The sequence below is a fragment of the Urocampus carinirostris genome, chromosome 6 (assembly GCF_059441175.1).
Source record: "Urocampus carinirostris isolate Australia breed hairy pipefish chromosome 6, RoL_Ucar_1.0, whole genome shotgun sequence".
In the NCBI taxonomy this organism is placed as follows: Eukaryota; Metazoa; Chordata; class Actinopteri; order Syngnathiformes; family Syngnathidae; genus Urocampus; species Urocampus carinirostris.
Genome location: NC_142354.1, coordinates 32,441,745 through 32,463,037, shown reverse-complemented (window position 1 = coordinate 32,463,037; position 21,293 = coordinate 32,441,745). Strand labels below are relative to the sequence as shown.

The window sequence follows — 21,293 nt, the reverse complement described above, 5'->3', positions numbered from 1 at the left end:
ACGATATTGCCAGATTGGCACAAGAAGAACTCAGATCAGGTTGATCGCTTGGACAAAGCACCAACCCAGTATGGGATGGAAATCAGCACAGAAAAAACAAAAGTAATGACTAACCACAGACATCATTATCAACCACCAAAAGCCTGAGCCAGTCACTAAATTTAAGTCTATTGGAACTGTCATATCAGAAGAGGTGTCTTGCCAGAAATCATGGCCAGGATAGCTCAAACCAAAGCAGCACATGCCAGACTTAAACCCTTCTGGAGAGAGAAGAAAACCTCTGTGAAATCATAGCTAAGACTCATGCAAGCACTGGTTACTTCCATCTTCCTCTACACTTGCAAGACATGTAGTGCTACTTAGCCCATGTGACAAACAAAACGAAGCGCGACATTATCACAGGACACATTGGACCCTACGAAAAACTGTTGTCAACTGTGCGCAGACAAAAACTGCTGTGGTATGGTCACGTCACAAGAACATCATGACGGGCCAAGATCATGCTCCAGGGCCTGAGGTCTAAGGGGGCAGAAGGAGAGAAAGACAGAAAAATACCTGAGCTAACAACAACAAGGAATGTACTAGTGCCAACTTTGCCACAACCTAAACTCACGCCAGGTACTGTCAGCAGTGGAGAGAGCTGTCCAGAGCTGCGTCCTCGGTGAAGCTATGACGATTTAGGAGGTTAAGTGATCCGTGAACCGTGTAATGTAGCATAACACCTAGAAAAGAGAAGCTGAAAAGAAGACAGAAAAGAAAAGGAGCTAGAGCAGGCATCCTGAGGAAAAGTATTTTTTCCCATTGATGAAGCATAGCCAAAATAACCTGATTTTTATTTTGAAACTTCTGTTACAAATTCAACATGCACGCAAGCCATCTTTCTTCCTGGAGAGCTTGCCCCCCAAAAAGTACGAGCACACCACTCGTACTAAAGTCAAATGTTAGTTATGATATTGTCATTGGTTGGGAGTGTGGTCTATTATGATACACAACATACTATAATTGCCTTAATATTTTAGTTTAATACATGTGCACCCCATTTCCATTACTTCCGCAGTCACTTACATTCTCCATGTAGAATATTTTAGTGCAAATGAAAAAAAGAACCAGCAAAGAGCGATATGAATCCATGAGCGCACAATAATTGACTGACAGAGACCACCGTGGCTCCCGATCACTCGGTTTCATTTGGTCCAGTATTCCAAAATGAAGACTTTCATCCCCGGAATTAGGCAGATTCTCTGTCCTATGAAGGGCTTTCGTCTCCTGGTGATGTAAATTCCGTTCAGCCTCGTTTTCTAAGTACAGTACCAGATCGTGGTGGGAAAACTCACTGCAGCCACTTGGGTACTGGCACCTGTTGGGGGAGCAGACAAATCATATCAGCATTATAATTTTACCATTTCATTCATGTTTACTCCGTGGTGTCAATCTCATTTTAGCCCAGGGGTCACATACTAAATTGATAGCATAAAAAGTGTTCCTCAACTGTAGGGTTGGGGATCTTTCAATAGCTCACAATTAAATTACGATTAGGATTCAGGAGTGTAAGATACAGTTATAAAATGATTGTTTAGGGGTTTTTCCTCAATTTTTTTTAGCCTTGATTAAGATTTAATATATTGTGTTTATTACCAACAGTCCATTTGTAGAAAAAAAGCTAAACAAAATTAAAATCATCTCCACTACAGTGTATTTAACTCCCGGAGACTCATACAAAGTGCAAAGTGACAAGTAGCACAAACAGTAATTTAGGATTTATTAAATGGTATGAAAGTCTTTTTCTGTTTGATCACATTACCCCGATTTTAGCTAACCTGCATTGGTTCTCTGTTAGCTTAAGAAATGATTTTAAGGTTCTGTTGGTATTATACAAAATCATGCATGGACTTGCTCACTCATATCTTTCAGATTTAATTTCCCCTATGTTCCGGTCTGGAGCCTTTGCTCTGAAAATGCTGGTCTACAAGTGATCCCAAGAGCCAAGAAGAAATCCGCATGTTCGAGTGCGTTCTTCATTCGGGGCCCGATGTTGTGGAATCCTCTGCCCCCTGAGATTCCATTGGCAACCTCAGTGGAACTGTCTAAATCTAGCCTTTGAAAACAGTAATATTCTATAGCTTATGAATGACCCATATTTCATGTTGACAATATCTGTGTATTATTTGTTATTGCAACATCCATTGCCGCCTGGTCATCCTGGACGGGGGATTACCTCATGTGCGGTCCCTTCTCAAGATTTCTTCATTTTCCTCATGTCTAGGTTATTGAGTTTTTCCTTGCCCTCGTGTAGGTTTTAGATCAGGGGATGGTGTAATAATAGTCTGCAGTTTGCAATAGTCTGTTGTCTTTGCAGCCTTTTGAGACTCCTTTGGATTAAAGGCTATACAAATAAACATGACTTGATTTTATGAATGAAAATGTTTACTTTTACATGGGTTTGCTATTAGATTTTGTGTTAAAATGTATTATTTAGTTTAAAAAAATTGTCAAAAAGGCTGATATCTTGACAATGATTGGTTGGATCCCTTAACAACTAGGTTCGTGGGGGTACCATTTCCTTTGGTGTGTCTTGGGCAAGTACAGCCTGATGGCGCCCATCCCTCCTCAGGCCAACATATGTTTCTACCCAGTCACGAGCATGAGAACTTTTACATGTTGGACGAATGTGCTAACCACTGCACTACGGAAACACGAGGGGAAAAGATAATGTAGGCCTATCAAATTTCTCTATTATCATCGCTGCCAGTTCTGAAAGTCCTATTTTTTGGCATTTTCAGAAAAAACCTTGTTGCACGTTTTGTACATTCCGTTTAAAAAATGGCAAAGCAATGGTATGCATTAATGCAGAAATTTACAAGTACATGCTATACTTGTCTTTTTTTCTATAAATAAACCATTTAATCAAATTGGTTTTGGAAAGCTCATCACTAAAGCAAAGTAACAAATGCGGTTCCCCATTGAAAGCACAATACGCACTAAAAAACTCAAAAGCTTTTATTTGATAAACATATTGAAGTTAAGAAAAAAAAGCCAGTTATTTAAATGTTGGGGGTAAAAGTGGCACCAAATGAACACACTTCCATCAGTAGATTTTTAAAACATTTAATACATATTTACATTTTTTTACCTTTTTGCGTTTAGCAGGCCATATGAAAAAGCACAGCGGACGACATGTGGTCCGCGGGCCGCAGTTTGCCCACACCTTTGCTTTTAATCCCAGTGACTTGAAATTACCAGTTAGCATAGTTTAGTAGCAAGTTTTGCAGTTACGAGACACATCCACACACCACAAAATTTGTGCAATCATATTTGTTTTAAACAGTGCGTCTGTGACTTCTATTTTAAGTTAAATTACATAGAAACGGATGTTTCTTCAATGTTCTCTGGTTGATAAAAGGTAATCAGCAATATTGGTTGTTTGCTTTAGGAGTGGCATCTGGCTTTGGCGACATCCATTGGACATATTTAAATCATTGTTTGATGTGATGCAGCTTATTATTCTCTTATGCTTCTCTCAGCATTGTCTCACAGGCCAGATTAAATATGTTGGCAGGCCTGATCCGGCCCGTGGGACGTATGTTTGACACCCTTGTGTTAACTAAATAAGTGACCGTACCTTCTTAAGTTGTTGGATGTTGCTCCCTCTGATGGAGGCGAGCAGTTGATCCCTGGAGTTTTTGGGGCCCCGTCGGCCTTTCCCATCCACGCTCCTTCGCGAAACCGGCGTCAAAGAGTTCCTCAGAGAGTCCACTTCCAGCATGGGAGGCGGGGGAGGTGGGGGTCCTCCTTCAGGTGGGGGCGGGGGAGGTGGCGAGGGAATTGCCTCCACTCCCTTTTTGGGGCGGAGTTTGGGTGACGGCATGGGCGAGGGCATTGGCGACGGTTTGGGGGAGGCCTTTGGGGAGCTCCAGGAATTTCTGAAAGAGAAGATATACGTTTTAATTCAACTGAGTAATAAAACAATTCAATAGTTCTTTTTGTTAAAGGGCCAGTGTATTATTCGGCCACTAGATGTCCCTGTGTTGTTTTGTGCAAACGGAAATGTTTGCTAACACACTAGTAAGAATACAAACTATAGGGAATCAAAGTGATCAAAATGCAAAATGTTACTTTTCATATTTTTTTTAGGTTTTTGGGTGCCCGTAGTAGCAAGATACCAGACAATCATGTCAGCTCCCTTAAGGTGAGACTCCATCCATCCATTATCTGCAACAATAATCCTCAGAAGGGTCGCGGGGGTGCTGGAGCCCATCTCAGCTGTCCTTGGGCAGTGGGCAGGGGACACCCTGAACTGGTTTCCAGCCAGTCGCAGAGCACACAGAGACAGAGAACCATTCACTCGGTCAACCACACCTAGGGACAATTTGGACCGGCCAATTAACCTGACATGCATGTTTTTGGAAAGTGGGAGAAAAACGGAGTGCCCGGAGGAAACCCACGCAAGCACGGAGAGAACATGCAAACTCCACACAGGAGGTTCTATCTCATGACCTCAGAACTGTGCCGCACACGCTCTAACCACTGCGCCGCCGTGCAGCCCATTAACATCTCCAAATGTTGTAAATGAAAAGTTATAATTATAGTTGATATATTAAAAATGTCTATATATTTTCCACTTTGAATGTAATGAGCGTTTGATGATTAAAATGTAATATATACTGTTCAAGCACGGGGAGAACATGCAAACTCCAGACAGGAAGGTTCTATCTGATGACCTCAGAACTGTGCCGCACACGTGCTAACCACATAGATTCATGCTATGAAAAATAAATGCACATCTCTCGACAAATCGCATTCAAATAATAGTTCGTTTATTTTTTTTCCAATTTTTCTTTAAAAAGCGACCTTTTTTTAGATTAATGATTTTTTTACGACATGAAGACGCTAAATAATAATGCTTTTTTTTTTCATTAAACAAATAAAAAATAAAATATTTTTCCCCTAAAAAGAAAATATGATAGTTCATATATACGTGCTTATTCTTTTCAAATCAATTTTGTTCTTTTAATGTTTGGCACCAAATATTACAGTCTTCCGTTAGCACTTTTACCGTGATTTTTTTTATCCAATATATTTTTAGCCAGTTTTTCCACTTTTAAAATGTTATTCCAAAAACATGCATGTCAGGTTAATTGGCCGGTCCAAATTGTCCCTAGGTATGGATGAGTGAGTGAGTTGTCTGTCACTGCGTGCCCTGTGACTGGCTGGCAACCAGTTCAGGGTGTCCCCTGCCCACTGCCCGAAGATAGCTGGGATAGGCTCCAGCACCCCTGCGACCCTACTGAGGATAAGCGGTGCAGATAATGGATGGAACATTTTATTACACTGATTTTCTGGGAAAATAAAAACATGCATGAAAAGAGCAAAACATATCTGCTAGTGGAACAATTATTTTTGGTATGGTTTATATGACAGTGACAGTATTTTTGCTTATTTTATTCAAATTTTTTGTCTCCTCTGTGTTATATGTCGAAGTGTCCTTGAGCAAGACACTGAATCCCTAATGCCCCCGATAGCAGGTAGTTGCCTTGCATGGCTGACGCTGCTATCGGTTATTTAGTGTGTGTGTAAAAGGGAAAGTGTGAAGCACATTGTAAAGCGCTTTGGGAAGTCCTCATTGACTTCAAAGGCGCTATATTAATGCAGAACAAATATTATGTTTTTTTAACGAATGGGAGGCGCTAAAACACGGGCATCAGGTCTCCCCCGAGGAATACCCGAGTAACACGTCGAAAAATACAGAAAATAGCTCACCAGGTCATTGGGATTTTCTAGAGAATGTGATTTCTAACTGGCACGATGACAAAGCTTTCCACTTCTGATTTTAAAAAACACATCTTTTTATATTGTGGAGACGGACAGATTGTGTTTTGCACGTAAATATAGAGTGTGTGATAATATTTACCACTCTTGAATATCAGGAGGTTGGCTCGTATGTGCATCTTTGCACTAAACGTTTAAGGTAATTTGAAACAAGCAAGTTATCCGTGGATAACTTTGTTCGTCAACGATGTATTTATTGTTAAATAAAAAACTACTATATTTGTGTCATTTCACCTGTGATTGGTACAGTATTTTTTGTTTTCCCTTTTTGAGACGGCCTCACCTCCAAATGTAGAGAGAGATTGTCTGCTCAGTTGTTCCTGGTTTTGACTGACTCACTACTGCTCCCTCTACTGCTCCATCATTTATTTTGACTCTTTAAAGATATGAGATTCTTTGTTAATTAGGTGAAACTATTTTTGCACAGCATTTTTTTTTCCAGCTGGAAAAAAGTGTTACTATTTTAACGTGTTGGAACAATATTTTTTTATCTCCATTGTCAACTGTGTTTGTATATCTTATTGAAACTTGACATTTACTCTAAAAATAATTTATAATGAACCATGTATAATTTTGTGTTTTTGCGTCATAAACCTAAATATATTTAACACTTTTAAGAGAAAGTTTAACAATAAAAAAACATTGTTGTGATTAGATTAAACAGTTTTAAATAGGAATTACATGAACGTCTCCAAGTGTAAAACTTAACCGACAATCCTACACTCTAGTGCAGTGTAGTATAAAATTTATCGGAGTAAGACTAACTCTGAAAATGAAACCCTATGTGCAGTGTAGATTTTACACTCTGTAGATTAGGGCTGCAGCTAACAACACTGACTTCTGAAGCAATTAGTCGTATAATTGGATCTGTAACAAAAGTACCTAATGGTTTGAAATCTAACAGTTTTAACACCTTAAAATTTGATCTTCGGACTTGATGCAACTAATTTCAAATGCCTTTGTCAGGCACAGTCTGGCATAATGTTCAAATTCTCTGTTATAGCAAAATATACTTGTAAAATGTGCAATGCATGTGATGAAAAACCTTATCGGCTCGAATGTTACAGAGGAGTCAGGCCCTGTTTCGTTCAATTATCCAACGTGCTTTGTCTTTAACTGCATCACCGAGGTACTTCTATAATACGCAAACTCTGCACTGCAAACTTTGCAAGTCATCTTTTATGCTAATATGTTTCCAAACTTTCAAAGTTTTGGTATGTGTACTTGATGTTGACGCAGAGAAACTATTCCACATGACGGACTCTCAGCAGAGCGTATATTCTGTAGAAATGCCTGGCTTTGTTGGGAAAACGTGTCTGGCGACAGTAGTCAACAATGGAATTCATCCATCCATTATCTGCACCGCTTATCCATAGCAGGGTCGCGGGGGTGCTGGAGCCCATCCCAGCCATCCTGGGGCAGTGGGCAGGGGACACCCTGAACTGGTTGCCAGCCAGTCGCAGACATCTCCCTCGCTCAATCACACCCTAAGGAAAATTTGGACCGGCCAATTAACCTGACATGCATGTTTTTGGAATGTGGGAGGAAACCAGAGTGCCCGGAGGAAACCCACACAAGCACGGGTAGAACATGCAAACTCCACACAAGAGGTTTGATCTTATGACCTCAGAACTGTGCCGCACCCGCGGTAACCATACAAGCCCTACAATGAAATTCATTGAAGACTATTTCTATTATCGATTTTTGTCGACAACGAGAACTAATCGTTGCAGCCCCACTGTAGTTAAGGACCATATGTTCAATGGGGTAGTGTTGAAATGGATTCCATCAGTGTTTCATTGTCAGTGGTTATTTTGTCGTATACGTTCCTCCTTTTTTACAGGAACTCAAAGATTCAGATTACACACCTTCCACCACCCGCTTTAGGCACCTCTAGAGCATCTTTAGTGTCATTTCCATTGGCAGCCTGGGCCTCTTTCTGCTCCTTCAAGCGTTTCTGTCGTTGGCGGTCCATGTTTCGACTCAAAATGTTGGTGGTGGTCATCCTGGGCCCGGCCAGCTCGAAGTGGTAGCCCAGTTTGAGAAGAGTGGTGTTCTCTTTCAGCACCTTGATCATCTCCATCTCCGTCTTGCCACCACAGATGTGTCGCTGGTTCTGGAAACGCAGCTCAGTGAGGGTGGCGTTGTAGCGCAGCGCTTGGATGAGCGCCAGGATGCCTTTGCCAGTGAGATGATTCGAATCCATGTTTATACTGCTGACGGAAGCGTTGTGGCGTAACGTTCCTGCTAGGGCGTAGGCCACGTGGTCGTCGGCACGGCAGTTAGCGAGCGCTACTTTCCGGATGTGTGTGTTGTGCCGCAGCGCATCAGCTAGCTCGATGAGTGTCTTGGTCTTGATCACCTCCGAGTTGTTGACGTTGAGTTCCACCAAGGATGGATCGTCGGTCCGGACTTGCTCCAGAAGCTCGTCGAACATGCTGGCGTCTTCGTCGTCTTCCTCTTTTGTTTTAGCACCCGGGCCCACGCAGTTGGCGAGTTTCTCTCCTTTGTGCCCCTTCTCTTCAGCTTTCTTATTCTCCAGGTGATCACTATGGTTGAGCAGTTCATCACCTTTTCTTAAACAGTCCTCCTTCTCCGAGTCTTGTCGTGGAACTCTGCGAGTCGGCCTTTTTTCTTTTTCTTCATCCTGAGGCTTCTTTTCCTCAGGAGGTGGATTCTCCTGGGATTTGCTCTGCTGCCTTTCCAGCATTCTAGAGACCAACCCTTGTGTCCTAAAGCTGTCGGATCGCCGCACCCGCTCTTTGCAGACGTCCTTCTCACTTTTCTCCTTTAACCTGGAGATGATGTCCTTGGTTTTGGTGTCATCCCTCCTTCGACAGTCCTCCTTACGAGGTTCATCCTTCTTTTTATCTTGCAGCTTGGAGATGACGTCCTTTGTTTTGCTCTCACGCTTCTCTTTCCTGTCAGTCACCCTGCTGTCCTCACATGCCGTTTTCCCCCTGCATTCTTCTTTCTGTTCCCCGTAATGTTGGCTTCGATCCTCTTTGGTTTCTGGAGTTTTGCTGTCATTGTCTTTGGCGTTGCTTTGTCGTTTTAGAGCTATGGTAGGGTCATTGCTGTCCCGGTTTAACACCGTCTTCCTCGGGTAATCCTGCCTCCAGCTATCCTTTTTCGGTTCGACCTGTGACACAGAAAAAATATTAGCGACTTCAATGTTATTGCCACTTGCATTTTATGCCAGCCAACTTCTAATTCAGGGATTTGCAGTTAGGAGAGGAAGTGCCTTCACTGTCATCATGGAAATACTACAATAGACAAATTGAATAATAGTTCAACGGGTTGAGCGCTCTAACACCACACACAAACGAAGATTGTTGTATCTGAAGTTAGATCATTTTTATATCTGTTCACATTGTACAATATTGCAGACAACTGGGAAAATTTGCTCGTTTCTGATCAAAGCAAACGTACTCAAATGTCACCAGATTTCTGACCTTGGTTGCTTTCAGAGCACAAGTGTCCGTAACAAACTCAGGCCCCTCATTCCTTTACCACCCCCTGGCTCCTCATCGGTCTGCAACGCGGCATGTGTGTTTATAGTGGCCATCTTTTTTTTTTCTTGTTTTTTAATGGCTCGGGTTCGCCAAGTGTTTGATTTGCGATCCCTGCGGCGAGCCGGTCTAGCGGTCACATCCTTAAAAGGCAGCGAGAGTAGGAGCGATCAACCAAGGAATTCCACCAGGGCCCGAGATTAGGCAGACATACGCTGAACTGAGAACATGAAGGCTCTTCCACAGTGTTTCGAATCAAAGAAAAGGGCATCGGAAGGAAAATCAGCTTTCAAAAGAAAGAATTTGTTTGAGGAGTTAAATGTCAAATATGATCAGGCCTCCGGGACGGTAGACAATATTTTTGGCGCCCCCGTTGAGAATACGATGGATCCAGCTGGCCTCTTGCTTCAATCCACCTTTACAAACAACACAGGGACAAGCTCATTAGATCTGAATGTGGTCTCTCTCCATGTTCTATAATGGTTGTTCTCACTGGGGTCACTGGAGAGTTGTACCCTTTCCCTGATGAATTTAGGGGAGTAAAGCGGGATCCGCTCTTAACTGTTGGCCATCCCCTATTTACAAACAACCAACCACTTGTGCATCATTTTGCTATTACCTTTTCAGCAATATATTCTGAGCCTTAAAGAAGTGGGATCCAACAAATGAAAAATAAAAATCCTGCGATCTATTTTATTTTCGTACTTGTTTCTGGTGATTTTCTGTATGAGGTGGAATCCATAAAAGCTTTCATTTGATGAGAAAAGTAGGGTATTCACACTCCCAGACTACGAAAAATCTGTTAAAATAATCAGATATTTATAGACAACCAACCTATTGTGGATCATTTTGCCATAACTTTTTCCAGAATAGATGGTAATTGACCCTTAAAAAGTGAAATAAAATATAAAAATCTTGCCCTCCATTTTAAGTCCAGTCATGTTTATTTGTGTAGCCCTTAATCACAAAGAGGGGGGGGGGATTTTGTAAGGTTTATTGTTCTATATTCTTTATCAATTATCCATTATCTGTTATCGGTCAAATCATAATACGCTACAAAGACAAGGGGCCGAGACATGTGCTCCCGGCCAAGAGGCCGAGTCAAGGTCGTAGCCACAGAGCCAAGCAGCGATCATTGCGAATGCACCGTTCCCGGAGGTACTGCAATACCGGGCCGATGCGTGGAGTGGACAGAGCAAGCACTTATTCCATCTCCGGATTGCAAAAATCAAACTTACAGCACTGCTGTACAAATTCAGAATCGTAGGAGACCTATCTGACACATGCCGACTCAGTCTGAATCCTGCAGCGACATACAAATTTAGAACCACAAAGAGTCTCAAAGGGCTGAACAGACCACAGATTATTGCAAACTACAGACTATTATTACACCATCCATTATCAGCACCGCCAATCCTCAGTAGGGTCGCGGGGGTGCTGGAGCCCAACCCAGCTGTCTTTGGGCAGTGGGCAGGGGACACCCTGAACCGGTTGCCAGACAGTCGCAGGGTTCACAGACACAGGCAACTCACTCGCTCATTCACACCTAGGGACAATTTGGACTGGCCAATTAACATGTTTTTTGGAATGTGAGAGAAAAACAGAGTGCCCGGAGGAAACCCACGCATGCACGGGGAGAACATGCAAACTCCACACACAAAGGTTGGCAGCTGGATTTGATCTCAAGCCCTCAGAACTGTACCGCGGACGCGCTAACCACTTAGCCGCTGTGCCCACTAAAAATACAACAACAAAAAATGCGTGGAACTGAAAAAAAAAAAGGGGATTCATACATAAAAGCTACTCATTTAATATCTCTTGTGTGGTCCCTTCTCGAGGTTTTATTTTCCTCATGATGAGGTTTTTGAGTTTTTCCTTGCCTTCATGTAGGTTTTAGATCAGGGGATGGTGTAATAATAGTCTGTGGTTTGCCGCCCTTTGAGCCTCCGTGTGATTAAGGGCTTTACAAATAAACATGTCTTGACTTAAAAATGTTCACACCATTGACAATTGTTTTGTTTTTGTCCTACAGAAACCGTATTTGAAAATAAAAAAAACCCTTCCTTTTCTTTTTCCATTTCCAAGCATTTTTGAAAAAGTTTCAAGAAGCCACTAAGGCGGTGCTAAAGAGCTGCATGCAGCCCTAGAGCAGAAGGTTGCTGATCACCGGACTAGTCAGTCTTTATTACTGCTGACTTTTGGTGAAAGAAGTGGGATTTACTCTCAGATAGCAGTCACAAGAAATAAAAAGAAAATCCTGTTCTTTATTTTAGTTTTGTGCTTGTCGATGTTGGTGTTCTGGGAGGGCTTGACTCCATTCAAGTTCTCATTTGGTGAGAGAAGTGGGGTACTAATTCAACTGGTTTTCACACCATAGACTTCATTGCTGCTGAGAGAAAAGGGATTCACCCAAGATTGGCTGAGGGCAAACATTGACAGCCGTTCAAACCAATTGACAAATGTTTTCAATTACAGCGAATGTTTGGTGAAAGAAGTGGGGTTTCAACTAGTTGCCAGCCAATCACAGTGCATTTGCAAATAATTGAATCCCGCACGTACACACCCACTGACAAGTTGGAGTGTAAAACTGAGGATACATTTTGGTAAGGAGAAGTGGGATCCACCCAAGACTGTCTGAGAGCAAATATTCACAGTCATTCACATTGATAGAAAAAATGTTTTTAATCACAGATAATGTTTGGTGAGAGAAGTGGGGTTTATACTGGTTGCCACACAATTACAGTGCACATTCAAATAATTGAATCAGTTCAAAGCTGAGGATACGTTTTGTTGAGTGAAGTGGGGAACATACAGAATTATTTAGCACCCCAATAAATGGACACATGAACTATAAACATCTATTCTCATGAACAGTCTTGGAGAACAAAGCTTTTTAATCGAGAGGTTCTTTGGTAGAGAAGTCAGATTTATCCGGAGTTAGTTCTAAAGACAAAAAAACTGTTCCCCCACAATCATCCTGGCTACCCAAGCCGACATTTGCCTGGAGAAGTGCAAATCGCCAAAAGTGTAGGTTTGGTCTTGGCATTGGACAAAGCACATTATTTTAAGTGATCATATAAACAATGCTCGATATTGGTGGGGACACGTCCCCTCTGTCCATGCCAAAACTACATCTTTGCAATCCACCCTTAGCCTGGCCACCAGCCAAAGGCAGGCACATCAATTGCAGGCGCCACTCATAAGAATTCACTACTTCACTAAATGTAAAGCAAATGTCAATCAGGATGTTGGGGGAAGCAGTAAGAAAAGAAAAGAGGATCAAACCCAAAACTTAGGTTTGTATTTAAAAACCTCTCTGGCTCACAGTTCTAACGAGAGGATTTACCTGGACTGATTCCTCTTCGTGGGAGCTTTGGTCATCCTGGTTTTTGATGGTGCTAGGCTCAGCTTGAAGTGTCCCCGCAACGTCTTCTGGGTTGAGGTCGGGAACTTTCATCATGTCCTTCTCCAGTTCCTCCACCTCCTCTGGAGAAAGCGTGGACAACAAAGAGTCCAGGTCCGGGTCCTCGCTCACCTGCCGTCCCATCCTGGTCAGGCCTCTTACCTTCCGTCTGGACATATCTAATCAGATTTTGTTTGATAAATGAAAATGCTCAAATAAATTTGGTTATCGGGAAGCTTAAAGGGCCAAATATTCCCACTTGTCGCAAAGAAAGCAAGGCGTAGACCCCGACCGGACTCACATTCTTGCAAAGAGGGCGGCCAGTGACGGAAAGCTGCAAAGAGGCTGGGACATTCCTTGGAATCCTGGGAAAGTGCATGTCCATGTTTAGAGGATGGTGTGCTCCTTTAAAGGGAATGGGAAGGGCTGCACTTTACTGTGGTGCTACATCACAGTTAGAGTGCATACGATTCCACCTATTACACAATTGCTATTTTTGTTCATTCCGGATTTGCTTTTGGGGAGATTTTTTTTGCCATGGCTTCAACTTTTTGTTATGAGCAACATCTCGGCAGCAAAATACAAAAGAATGCTTTGAGGGGATTTTTTTTTACGATAGGTGTGTAAGGCAGATTCTTGGTATCTCAAATCGTCATTTGAACGAATGGCCCGTAATGTTATGACACAAGTACCAGTGTAACAAAATGGGGGGGTGTTTTCCCTCAGTACAAGTAAAACAAATTAAAATGGTATACATTTGCAAAAGGATAAAACAATGATATAGCATAAACAAGTGCATATTCACAGTAGCAGTTGTGTATGTTTTTTTTTTAATCCCTTTTTGTCTTCTTAATTAAATGGAATGCAATAAATCTATTTTAGGATGTAGTTACAATGGGACCAAAGGTTTTTAACTTGAGAAAAAAAATTATGACTTTTTAACACCACTAAAATGAACAATATTGATTGGGGAAAAAAATGCATGAACTATCATGTAAAAGTACAAGGATCTATAACAGTCTTATACTGAGCCCAGGCCAAAGCGAGTGCCAAGGAAGTATTTGACATCAATGTTTTTCTCCGTTTACCGTAGTTCAATACCATTGGCTCCAAAAAATTTCATATTCAAGCATACAAAATAGATTTCATTTAAAAAATAAAAATACACTTCATAAATGTCTACATAGTTTCCATTAATATTGATCACAAATTACTAAAGGTCAAGATATATTTAATAAATCTTCTTAATCAAAACCTTTATTGATTTTGAATTTCTAAACAATATTTTCAGTCCAATTCTCCACAAATGTAAAACATTTATAGAGTTTCACAACTACCAGGGGACAAAATCGGTCCTGGCCTTGACACAATCATCTTCAGCAGGTTTGGTCAATATTGTATATCCATCAACTAGCCGAGGGAGTAATAATCGATCAGGTATTCTGTGCTTTTCATTTAATGGATCACACTATCTAGCAGTCAAATGCAGCAAGTCAGGATGAACCTCAACATTGCTTATGCAGCTTTAACATCTCCAAATGTTGTAAATGAAAAGTTATAATTATAGTTGATATATTAAAAATATATACATATTTTCCACTTCGAATGTAATGAGCGTTTGATGAATAAAATGTAATATATACTGTAAATTTGAAATATATTTACATATTGATAAATGTATGCAATGAATAAGACAACATTAAAAAAAATACCAATTACTATCCTCTGGGACATGATCTGTAACCTTAGAGGAAATGTTTAAATCAGGACTTTTAATAAAAATTGTATATTGCCAGTCAGAAAAGATGGTAGACCCAAATGTGTAACATTTCACACAAAAGTTTATTTGGATATCGAGGAAGTCAGGTGCGATGAAACAAACGCCAGCGATCCGGTACTTGCTGGACAAAAGGAGCAAGCAGCTCACTGGTTTGGAGCGTGATCGGAATGCAGAAGTGAGTGGATTTGCCGGGGCGGGAGATCGGAGAGTGGTCAATGGGCAAAACGGGTCGATAACCGAAGCGGGAGATCAGAGCGTGGTCGGTGTGCAAAAACAGGTCGATAGCCGGAGCGGGAGATCAGAGCGTGTCGAAGGAAGGGAAAAATCAGGGAGCCGGAGACAATCAGGAATTTAGGAGCAGACGAGCAGGATACGGATGAGGACGGGACAGACAGGAGCCAGACTCAAAGTGCTTGCCTTGCATATGTGGAGGTTCGCTAACGGACTGACAAGGAGTGACTGGAGTACTGGGTTTAAATAGGAGGGGTATCAATCAGGCAACGAGCAGCAGCTGGCGCCAAACGGGCGGGCACAAGTAAGGGCAATGGGTAATCATGACATATAGCTTAGGAGTGATGCATACAATCCTCTAGATCAGAGTTCAGGTAACTGTTTTGACTCAAAGAGCCTTGAACACATTTTATATATATATATATATATATGCTTTGGTCACAATATAATTATGTCATGATACTAAGGTGCAGATTCGATTTATATCTTGATTATTGTAATTCTACAAGTATTGTGATTCAATATAATTTATTATTGCAATTTAATTTTCAGTGGAACGGTTTAAATCTAGGCTTAAAACACACTTCTATTCTATAGTTTTAGAATGACCTGTTTCATGTTGACAATGTGTATTGCAACATCCACTGCAGCCTGGTCACCCTGGAAGGGGGATTACCTCATGTGCAGTTCCTTCTCAAAGGTATCGTTTCCTCATGCTGAGTTTTGAGTTTTTTCTTGCCCTCATGTATGTTTTAGATCAGGGGACGGAGTAATAGTATAGTCTGTAATCTGTAACAGTCTGTGCAACCCTTTGAGACTGTTTGTGAATAACGGCTATACAAAAAACATGACTTGGTATGTTAGCATTGACAAATATAGTCAGCATTCAAGTACACAAATAGTTGTTGGTAGATCATTTTGACGTGATCATTTTGTAAATAGCGCACATGCTGAAGAAATGTTATCTCTGCCTAAAATGAACACAAACAATTGAAAAACAGACACAGACGCCATACATTGCAAAGTTACTTTTTATGTCATTAGGAATAAAAACTCTTCACTTATGTTATATATTACAATGTCATATGTCTCCATTTTAGACGTTTATCAACTCATAGTACCAGGACATTACTTCAATGAGACACAATACCAGAGGTAAAAACGAACAATAAGAAACAGACAAATTCCAATTTCTTAACATTTCCAGTGTGCTTTCTGATGGCTCAGTAATCCTGACATAATGTTTTGCTCTCACCGATTGGAACAAAAAAGTGACATACGCGCGCAAACGCGCACACACACACACAAGAAGCCGACTGCAAAAATGCATTTAGTCTGAAAACATAAGTGATAATAAGAGGTTTCATTTTTTTCTTTTTCGTGTTGCCTTCGTGTATATTTGAGATGAGGGGACTATGTAGTCACCAGTTAATGGTGGGTTTTTGCAACTCTTCAGTTTGTTCTGTTATTTAAGAGCTATACAAATGAATGTGACTTGAGTTAAAGAGCGCATTCCGAGAGAAAGCCTCAAACTATAGCCCGTGGGCCACATACGGCCAGTCAGGCTTTTTTATTTGGCCCGACAAACGAAAACTGTAAAAATAGATAGCAAATATAACGATAAATAAATATCTACTAATGAAAAATAGTTGTTCATTTGCTGCCACTCTTGTCGCCAGTGTCCTTTTTTGTGATTCCCTGCCCATGAAATTATGTTTTCATAAAACATTAATATGTGCTGTACTCCATTTTTCTGCATGTACAATTTCTTTAAAACATGTATTCATTTTATTTATCAATCTGTATATGAAACACATTTCAAGCGAGAGAACTATGCATTGAATTTTTTTTAAATGCATAAGATCAAATTTAGTGCTGAAAAACAAGGATTAAATAGAATAGTTTACTTAAACATGGGAGTGTTTCAAAACCAATTTGATTAAAATAATATTTTTATGGACGCATGTAAAAGGAAATATAACATGTACGTGTAGCTGTCGGCATGTATAATCATTCATAAATGCAAATGAGAAAAATTGGATAGGTCTACATTGTTTTTTCTTCCTCATGTTATGCGGAAATACATGATTTGAGACGATCAGCACAAATGAAAACTCAACTCAATCAATCAATCTTTTTTTCATCTCCCGGCCCTCTGCCGATTTTTTTTTGTTCCAATGCAACCTTACTCAAAACATTTGCCCACATGTGCTACAATAAAATGTTTTAAAAACTGAGTGCTGTCATTTAAGGATTCTGTTACAACACAAAGGGGTACATGGGATGACAAAATATGAACTTCAATAGTCTATGACATTACACACTCCTGTTATGAGAAAAACATTTTGTAAACACCAAAAATGACTTAATGTTAGCGAGAATAACCAACAGATTTTTTTCAAGGAAGAGTAATACCACAAAATAAAAAAGTCAACACTCCCACCTGTGTGAGGGATGAGTTAAGAATGAACACACCACTTTCTTAATCATGTCAAATGTGAGTTAGAACTCACTTGAATCCAGTCAGGTAGGGCTAACCCGCTTTACGGCGCTGAATGAACATTCATTTTTTTTTCTACAATGCGCCCTAAAATTGGCAGTTCAACAGAGGTGTATACAGTATACTGCTTATATCACCTTGTTAGTTTTTATTTTTGTGTGCTAGCCAACTCAATAACAGGAAAAATATTGCTTTGGTGCCATCTTGTGGTTGCCTCTTATAGTTTGCTGTTTGTTTACGTTTGTGTCGTCACGAGGGCATTTTTCTGCCATTGAGAAACATATAAAGTGGTCTTGTAGCGCCCTCTTTTGGTTAACATATTAATTGTTTGTTGCTAAAAGGAAAAAAGAGAAGCACAGAACTTCAACAGCAGCACAGACGCTGACTTTTGAGTGATCATTGCAAATCCTCTTTTGTTGTTGCTCTGGACAATAACTGTCCGTAAGTATGAAATTTATTATACTCACTTCACTAAAGATGTATGTTTATGGGAAAAAAAATGTCCAAACTGACGTACTCTTGTTTGAATTGCTGTTCGGATGTCTGAACTTAGCATATATCTGTGTATAGTAGTTAGCAAGCTAATGGAACCCTTTTGTGCTTTGTTTTTAGTTTCACGGTGACCTTGTAAGGGTAATGGATGAGGCAATTGTCTGAATAAACAGCAACTAAAAGAAAAGAAGTCTGATTTTTCAGGACATTGTTCACTAGCTGTCTAGCTGGGTGAGGACAACACATACATACCAAAAGTAACGTTGAATGACAACTTTCCAGTTTTTTTGGGGGGGGTTTGTAGCTCATGGGGTCAGTCTATTGTGAAAGCTGTGTTGCATAATTGACAACTATCTATGTAACATTGTATTATAGTGTAGTCCAGGGGTAGGGAACCTTTTTGACCCAAAGAGCCATAAAGGCGAAAAAAAAAAAAAAAAAATCACCCCAGGAGAGTCACACAATATATTTCAAGACAAAATTAAACAAAATTGCCATACCCGATCTCTAGACAAAAGCTAATTCTTTAGCCCATTTTATTTCACTGGGTGACGTTAGATTATTTGATAAAATATATGCAATAATAATTATGCCAGAGCCTGTGTGTTAAAATTTGTCACCCTCCCGCAGTTACTAAGGAGTGATTAGGCGCATTTTGACTGTCATTTTTTTCCCTAAATAATGGTTTCAAAGCAAAGTGCACAAGTCCTTTTGTAAAAATGTCACAAAATACAGCAAACGAGGATACCAACTATTTACCTTCAGTGCAGACGGCCCTGGGCAAATGAGAATGAGTGTGCGCAGCCTGTCAATCGCTCCGCTCATTCCTATCACTCACCTAATTACTCTAGGTGCTTTGCTAGAGCTCCTGAGTAAAACGTTTGTTTGGGTTAAAGTTTGTTCTGGGCCTTTTAATCATAGAGTGTCTCAAAAATGAACATAGTTAACTGAGCTTCCATATGAAGGATTATTTAGCAATTACCAGTCAAAATAGGGTCTGTTGGGGCGACACCTTGACTGTTAACTGTAGTTAAAATTGTGTCCTACATATAAAACAAATCCAGTTTTACAGCGGCGGTAAGTGAAAATGTTGCTTGCCAAATTCAAAAATTCAAGGCCGCACATCGACCGGAAACTCCCATGACCTGACATGTTAACCCAGAACAAGCAATCACAAAAATATTTAACAAGGATGTCAAGTAACACGTTGTACTTGGACATGACTGAAAATATGCTACTACTTTATTTTACACAGGAGAAAAGAAAGGAGCATGCTGAAGCTTGTTAAATGATACAAATGGCTACTGCAATCCTTGTTTATCACCGTTAATAATTGCTCTCTAGGCACCCGTTTTCAACCAAAGTCTATTAGGGATCTCAGTCAAAACAGTGCACTTCATTTTAGTGACAAACAGAATTTTAAAAAAGCTCTATAGGCCCCTACTCTTAGCAGTAGTCGATCTGGAATAATCGATTCCAACCACAACTCAATGCATTTCATTTTAGGTGGGCCAGAACAGCACACCCACTGACAAGAAGTGCCTGCTGTTCAGTGGCTGGAACTGGGAAAAAAATATGCAGTCTGCTTGCCCTTGCTCTTAGCAATAGTCGACCATATATAATGGATCACGGCCATTACTGCACATTTCATTTTAGTCAGACCGAAACGACATATGCTGGTACCCACTCAAAGCAGTATGAGATTGGGAATAATGGATAAAAGCCACACATGTGCAGTTCATTTGAGCAGAAACACAGCAATGACAAAAAGAGCTGCCAGGCCCGACAAAAGTGCCCTCTACCAGTCCCCACTCATAGCAGAATGTGATTGGGAATAATGAATCACAACCAAGTGCTGTTTATTTTAGCAGAGACAAAGTAATGGCTATAAATGCTACCTGGCGCAAAAAAGTGTGCTCTGCGGGTACCGTCTCGCAGCAATATGTGTTTGGGGATAAAAGATCATGGCTGCATGTGTGCAATTCAAATTTATGGTGGGCAAAACTGCACCAGGTTCAACAGGCCCCTGCACTCAGTTATAGTCAACCGAGAATTGCATTTTAATTTAGGCGGCAAAGAAAACAGCAAAAAAAAAAAAAAAAAAAAAAAAAAAAAAAAGCTGCCAGGGTCGAGAGAAATGCGCTCTGCCAGCCCCCTGCAGCAATATGCGATTGGGGATAATGGATCGCAGTAAAAAGCCCACAGTTGCGTAGGATTACAATAATGGTAGCAACACTAACTTTCAGTGACAAAAAAAAGAAAGCAGAATTTTAAGTTGAAGACAATTCATGAAGTACAGTATTTCGAGCAGCAACAACGACATGCGTGTTAACAATAGCAGTGCCACACTGGAAAGAAAACAGCAGTTTAAAAGTCATAACTAAACGATTTGTAATTTTATGCTTGGTAAAAAGTTATAGAAAACTTATATTTTTCCGAAATTGTTCAAGTTGTCTTTCGAAAAACGTCCACCTAGTCATTTTTCCTCACATAAAATAAAATAAAACATAAAAGCTGAATTATTGGACAATTACAGACGCTGCCCTACTTACGAGCGAGATCCGGACGATCGTTCATCAGTTTAATTTGTTCGTAAATTGCTTCAGTGCTATATTTTGTATGGAATTTATGTTTAAGGTTTATATAACTATGTTTCAGGCTTGTATAACCCTAACCCCAACCCTACTAAAAAATAAACATTTCATAAAATCATATGCTCTATAAGGATAAATAAAGTTAAGTGTAACTTACTTTTGGAAGATAAGCTTCAAGAGGTCCTCCTCCGTGGTAAAACTTGGCCGAACAAAAGCGCTCAGACCATTTTCTGAACCGCATCAAGCTTTCTTATTCCATTTTTGTTTCAAAAGAAACATCTCGCCTCTTCTTTACAGTTTACACCAACCATATTGAATGGATGCTCGAAATATTCAACAATAAAAATGTCAAAGTTCTTAGCGTGCTGGATAGTATAGACCTGGTATAGACAGTATAGAATGTTTACACACGAACTAGGAAGAAGAAGCAGATTTTATTTTCTTCCGGGTGGATGCTGGGTGACCTCTCACAGCGCCAAGCGGGGGAAAGAAACACGACAGTACTGTCCTGTACTCGGAAAAAGGTACACACAATACAAAATCTAACTTACCGCAATGTCCGGATGTTTTTCGACATCCCGAAACTTTTTTTCATATCTACAGTTTATCGTAAGTCGAATGGTCGTAAGTAGGGGAGCGTCAGTATAACTCTTCAGTCATTGTACACAATAAAGCCTTAAAAAGAGCGCATTATTTATCACCTCCCAGTAGTAAAAATATATTTTTTGTCATCTTGCTGCTATGGCTAACTATAAACTTAAAAAATGCTGGGAAAAAAACTGAAGAGAAAATGTCACTGAGTGTCTGTAGATTGGATTCTTCCTTGTGTGTTTTAGCAATCGTTTTCATTTGTTCTTCACTATACGACATCTAGTGGTCAAATAGTACACTTTCTCCCCTTAAAACAAAATGAAACTAAACATCTAAAAGAAAACCGGCATGGCATCGTTAAAGT

General features: G+C 40.3%; 1 protein-coding gene and 1 pseudogene across 1 annotated transcript; both read right to left on the bottom strand.

The window, feature by feature from the left end:
* Positions 1 to 816: 816 nt before the first annotated feature.
* Positions 817 to 13,057, bottom strand: lmod1b (leiomodin 1b (smooth muscle)). The gene is made up of 4 exons (XM_088338758.1): positions 12,685 to 13,057; positions 7,695 to 8,968; positions 3,620 to 3,920; positions 817 to 1,357 (listed from the first exon to the last, which is right to left on the bottom strand). Exons 1-4 carry the CDS (start codon positions 12,916 to 12,918, stop codon positions 1,331 to 1,333), a joined length of 1,836 nt encoding a protein of 611 aa, XP_088194884.1. The 5' UTR covers positions 12,919 to 13,057; the 3' UTR covers positions 817 to 1,330.
* On the bottom strand, positions 10,475 to 10,593 carry LOC148364605 (U2 spliceosomal RNA; annotated as a pseudogene).
* Positions 13,058 to 21,293: the final 8,236 nt, after the last annotated feature.

Excerpts from the sequence above, each read along its gene's own strand:
- lmod1b (XM_088338758.1), bottom strand. The coding sequence starts at position 12,918 with ATGTCCAGACGGAAGGTAAGAGGCCTGACCAGGATGGGACGGCAGGTG. Across the intron at positions 8,969-12,684 it reads ACGAAGAGGAATCAGTCCAG|GTCGAACCGAAAAAGGATAG; the intron begins GTAAATCCTCTC and ends TCTGTGTCACAG. Across the intron at positions 3,921-7,694 it reads CCTAAAGCGGGTGGTGGAAG|AAATTCCTGGAGCTCCCCAA; the intron begins GTGTGTAATCTG and ends CTTCTCTTTCAG.